Genomic DNA, 6,000 nt, shown 5'->3' on the forward strand with positions numbered 1-6,000 from the left:
TGAGCAACAGGGCAAAATGAACAGAAGCCTGAACCTATTGTAGAGGTTTCTTTTTGCTCTGGGCCTCACTCAAAACCAGCAGTCTTCCAAGTCAATCACTTGTAAATGTGTCAGAGCAATATTCAACAAATTTGGTTTCATCAGCCTCCAAAATGTCAAGAGTCCCATCAAATCCTGTGCCTCTTTCTTAGTAGCAGGGGTTACAAAATATAACAACTTGTCTTTTATTTTAGAGGAGATGTGCCCTAACTTGATAACTAGTTGACTTCAGTTTGTCATTCTTTCTTAAATATGTCAAGGAAATAAAAAGTCACCCAACTCCACAGCTCTTATAATTACCACTGTCTCCAACCCATTCAAGTGCTAGAGATATTGTATAGACAGTGCCTTCCCTCCCACCTTTGCCTCTTCCCAATTTATCACAGATGAAAGTCTTAGGTAGTACATCCTCTTCTATACCAGGTGTTATCACCGCTTGACTTATTCCCTACACTGGGGTCTTTGCTGTCATCTTTCCATGATCTCATACTGAAGGTTTGATTTAGAGCCCTTTATATTACCAAATTGTGTTCATATGGGCTCTCTTGAAAGCAGAGCCTGAGACAAGGACTTGGGTGTAGATGTTACATTTGAGAAGTGATCTTAGGAAGCAAGAAGGAGCAGGGAGAGTAAGAGAAGGAGGAGGAAAAGCTATTGAAGAAGGAGACTGGATTCCAGGGACTCTGAAATACGTAGTAAATATCTCCCAGAAATATAAACATTTGATGCATTCCTCCATCTGTATTGACCCCATAACTCTTCAGGGCTGCACTCTCACATAGGCTGTGGGGGCTCTGGTGGCTTCTGAGAACCTCTGAGACAGAAATTTGAACAATATGTGGTGCTTTTCGAGTGGGACACTGTCAGTATGAGTTAAAATTCACATTGATCTGTTCAACACAGCTGCACCTGAAAATAGAAGCCCACCAAAAGCATTTGCTGCAATAACCTTCTCTTTCCATTATCATTTACTAGTTGTGTGACATTAGGGAAGCTGCTGAACCTCACTAAAACTGTTAGTTTTCTAATTTATTAACATGGTATTGATAATAAACTGCTCCAGAGGATTGTTATATATATTAAATGAAGTGACTGTCCTCAAAACATATTCAGTGGACTAATAGTTCCATGAGGGGATTTGAGGGAAAAGAATGATATCCTGGAAAAATTGGATAAAGCTCTATTCTAATATATCTATTTTGGAGATTCAAAATGTTTATGATGTTCTTGAAGGCTTCAGGAATTGGCTTAATTTGGAATAACCCATAACTTGCTTTATTTAAATATAGGACTTTTTTTTTTAATTGATCAGACTTCTTTTTCTTTTCCTATTAACTTCATATGTATTATTCCTAGAAAACTATGTTGGAAAATTTGGAAATAGTTTATATAAATGATTTATCTCAGTGACTAGCAGCTGATAAGCACTCCAGTACTAGTGTATATTGTTGAAATAAAGGCAGTAGGCTGCAAGACTGTCCTCTGTACGTGAGGAGGAAAGAATTTATTATATGGTTTGAAAAGAATGTAACTTATTGATAGTGGTTAAGGGGAGTGTGAGAGAGAAATTATGAAGACAAGAAATAATCTATTGAGTAAGACAGATTTTTGTTTGGATCCTTATAAACAGTACGTTTCTTAAAATAAATTATGCAAATTTGAAGTTAAAATTTTGTTATCGCTATATTCTTAATTTATAAAGTCCCAATTCAGCAAAAGTTAGTAAATAAGTTGGATTTCACTCCATTAAGTGGCAGCAACCTGAAATATGAGGTGAAAGTCTTCCCAGGATATGGAAAGTCTGAGATATAAACAGCCTAGTAATTATTACCTCGAAGTTGGTTACAAATGCAGAAACCACACATCGTTAGAAACAATCAACAGTACATTTTATTAATCACCACACGTTTTCATCTCTTTCCCCAATCTGCTAAGAAAGATAGATGACTGTAGAATGAATGAAGCATAAGCACCCAGAGGGAAATTATGATTAAAATAATCAGGAAAACATCAGCATGTTACACTTATATTAAAGATATTTTGGATGAAGTTCTTAATTAAGGTTTTTTACTTATGTAAATAATTTGTCCAGTCAATTGCCCAGCCATTCAATTCACCTTGCTTCTTTGAAATAGAACAGAGAAAACTTCTCTTTTGTTATGGCACCCGCCCCAAATCCTGCTGTTCCAAGTCCAGACAACCTCAAATCCTCGGTTCTTTCCTAAAGGACGTCCAATTACAGTTGCACTTCACTTTGTGGAATAGATAACTTTCTGAAGGCTGTAAACATAGCTCTGTAAATCGAATCTTATATTCCTATTGCCTTTCATTACATTTTAGAGCTATCCTTGAAAAAAATAGGTGGCCAATGGTTAAACTAAAATATGTTATCAAACCGACAGTTGTGGTCACATATTTTAAAGAAGAGAAGATCTTTAGAGACATTTTGAATAATACTTAAATATGTCGAGTAGCAAAAATACTGAAACAAAATATGGTCCTAGAACCTGTCAATTAACACTGGATTTGGTCCTGACTAACGCCTGGCCCTGTACATTTAGCTTATATCTTAACCCTATTCGAGATAAACAATAGCCACTAAATTCCTAATTCTTATTTTGGGTGCTCTTTGATCTACTTAATATCCAGCTAAGGCTATTAGTTTGTTTCTTGAAACTCCTTACAGAAAAAAACATGTATCATTCTTTGGAGGTAGTGATAAGCTCACACCAGCAAGGTTGGACTTCCTTCATGCACATATCTTTCCTCTCAGTCAGTAACTACCAGCAGGGGAGAATTTTTACAGTGTTTACAGTGTTCATCCCAAAACAAGTTTATGACCTACGTTACATCCTTATATGTTGCTCCAATTCCGAAATATGAAGCAGATTTATACTTACTTTGGAAACTCAGTTATATAGGAAGAATTCAACTTTCTTAAGACAATTTTTTTCTTAAATAAGGCTAACCCATCATATAGTGAGTGATATTTAATATGATAATGGGCTTTACTGTAACAGTTCCCTAATCAAAATTATTAAATTCTCTAGAGTATTATCTTTCTCATATCTTATGAAGATAAGTTGTGATGGAACTTGGGTCACTGTGACTTCTGAGTTATGTGTCATGAACAGGTATTTTAGTCCCAAAGACTTTCCTTAGGGCAGCCTTTACCTCCTTGTTCCTGAGGCTATAAATTAGAGGATTGCAGAGGGGTGTTATCACAGAATAAAATAAGGTCACAATTTTCTGCATTTTCACTGGGTGTCCTGATCCAGGCCTAACATACATCACCATAACAGAGCCAAAAAACAAGATCACCACAGCCAGATGAGAAGCACAAGTGGAGAAAGCCTTGTGTTTTCCAGCCCCTGAGGGCATCCGTAGCACAGCCAGAATCACCAGAGCGTAGGAGCAAAGGATAAAGAGAAAGGTGCCAATCATGAAAATAGCATTGAAAGTAGAGTAAGTGAACTGGATGGTGGTGTCTTCAGAACAGGACAGCATCATCAATGGGACAGGATCACACATAAAATGATTGAGGATATTTGGGCCACAATAGGGCAACTGTGAAATGAGAACGACTGGGGTTAGGAAGAGGATGAACCCACACAACCATCCAAAGATGACCAGGCCAGTGTACAGCTGTTTAGTCATGATGCGTGGGTAATGCAGAGGACGGCAGATGGCAAGGTACCTATCAAAGGCCATGATGCAAAGGAAGAAGCCCTCGTCACACCCAAAAGAGAAGAAGAAGTAGAACTGCGCAAAACAACTCACAAAGGAGATGGACTTGCTGGTGGACAGGAAGTTGGCCAACATGTTAGGGATGGTCGTGGTGACATAACATATTTCCAGGAGAGAGAAATTGCCCAAGAAGATGTACATGGGGGTGTGAAGATGCCAGTCCCACCTCACAGCACAGACAATGGCTGAGTTCCCCATCAGGGTGAGGGTATAGGCTACTGAGAAGAGTCCAAAGTAGAGGAGCTGCATTTCTGGGCTCGAGGGAAAGCCCATGAGGATAAAGTGGCTGACGGAGCTGGTGGTTTCTCTGCTGGATGCGTTCATTAGTCTGGAAGACATGGAGATGACATTGGTTATTGCACTTTAATGGAGTATGCTGGTTCTTCCTGAAAACACCAAATTTCTTTACCATTTTTTTGATAGAGTTAATAGACAATGAGGTTTCTGTTAAAGCAACAAAACTGTGATTGTCACAGCCTGTTCCCCAAGAGCATGATTTCATTTTGGTAAGATGCAAATAATAATACACTTGAAAACATGGTTTGGGGCAATCAGTAAACTAGGTCAGGATATTGGATTACACATAAGCAGTGCAAAATTTGTAATTTTGATTATATTACTTAACCTCTTTCTGTGTATTTCCTTATCTGTTTACCATATAGAGTGTAGTAGATACAAATCTGTGTATGTGAAATTTCCTTCTAAAGCATTATGTAAAATTAATTTATTATAATTAATAATATTGATAATAGTACCAAATGAAGTGCAACTTACAGTAAGACATTTCAAAAGGTTCTGTCTCACTGAGATACAATGAAACACTGCAGGGAATATTTCTTTTTGTGCTTGTTTATGGTCTTGTAAAGTGAGGACTGAAAGGGACCCTCTGGTTCCAGCATAGATCCTATATTATATAACCATATACTACACGTGTTTGATATATAAGAAATGCTTTCTCTCGAGGCCACCTGGTGGCATAGTGGTTAAGTTTGCACACACTGCTTTGGTGGCCCTGGGTCCGTGGGTTTGGATCTTAGGTGCGGACATACACAGGCTCATCAAGCCATGCTGTGGCGGTGTCCCATATACAAAATAGAGGAAGATTAGCAGCAGATGTTAGCTCAGGGCCAATCTTCCTCACCAAAAAAAAAAAGAAAGAAAGAAATATTTTCCAACCTGTTGGATTCAGCTCCATAACATGGGGAAGAGTCCTACTCTCTGGCACTTAAAATTCTCTGGTTGAAAATTTTGATATACTCTCTTGTGAATGTGAAAAGTATATATGCCATTGGGGCAACTGATTGTGAGGAGAGCAACTGCTCTGAGTGACTGGACTACTGAATGTGACTAGATATGGCCAGTTTTGCTGCAAAAAAAGTTGTGAAGTAGAGAACAATTTTTTGATTTGTGTGAGTGGCGTTTCCATATTACTTTCATGGCTACTTTGTATGTTTGGTCTTTCTTCTCTTCTTCACACGTACCTCTGGTACATGTTTATGCTTGTTCTAGGCATTTTCTATTGAGACAACCTTGAAACATGGAACATGTTGCTTCACTCACTCCTGCTCCCCCCTTTCTCTAGTTTGTTGTTATTGAATCAAAACTGTTATGTGTCTTGTTTCCCTAGAAGCCTACTCTTGGCTATCACATTTGGCATCTAAAATGGAAGGACTGCTGTTTATGGGTTCTCATTGCTCATGAGGCTGTGGAGATTGTATCAAGTCTGAATGCAACCTGGTAGTTCTCTGTTTTTTCCCCATAGAAATCACATCATATCAGGGGGCAATGTGGGGAAGGTACCAGAATTTCACAAATTATAATTTTTTGTTTTTTTTTATCTTAGAAGACATAGATTCTCTCTTGATCTGTTGTGATTGTGTAGTAAGATTTTTTTTTAAAAAGATTATTTAGGATTTTTATCCTGAATAATTATATGATTTTCTCAGCTGAGGTTGTCATACATCTGAGAAAGAATAAATGCCATCTTCTCTAGAGAAAGCTATGGAGCTAGTGATTCTTTGCCAGTTACTAGAAATGACAAATAGAGTGATTTTAACCTGAAAACATTTAAATTGTGCTTAAGTACATATAATGAGTACAAAATATACAGAAGCCAAGAGAGAAATAGCATAATAGTAATGTAAGAGGCAATTGATATGAATAAGTTACAAAAATATCCTAACTTATGGGTTACCCACAGATTATTCTGCTGCT

General features: G+C 37.6%; 1 protein-coding gene across 1 annotated transcript; it reads right to left on the reverse strand.

Annotated features, from left to right (window-relative positions):
* Positions 1–3,156: 3,156 nt before the first annotated feature.
* On the reverse strand, positions 3,157–4,125 carry LOC131405528 (olfactory receptor 11G2-like). Its single transcript, XM_058540507.1, has one exon. It carries the CDS (start codon positions 4,123–4,125, stop codon positions 3,157–3,159), a length of 969 nt encoding a protein of 322 aa, XP_058396490.1.
* Positions 4,126–6,000: the final 1,875 nt, after the last annotated feature.

The sequence above is a fragment of the Diceros bicornis genome, chromosome 5 (genome assembly GCF_020826845.1).
Source record: "Diceros bicornis minor isolate mBicDic1 chromosome 5, mDicBic1.mat.cur, whole genome shotgun sequence".
In the NCBI taxonomy this organism is placed as follows: domain Eukaryota; kingdom Metazoa; phylum Chordata; class Mammalia; order Perissodactyla; family Rhinocerotidae; genus Diceros; species Diceros bicornis.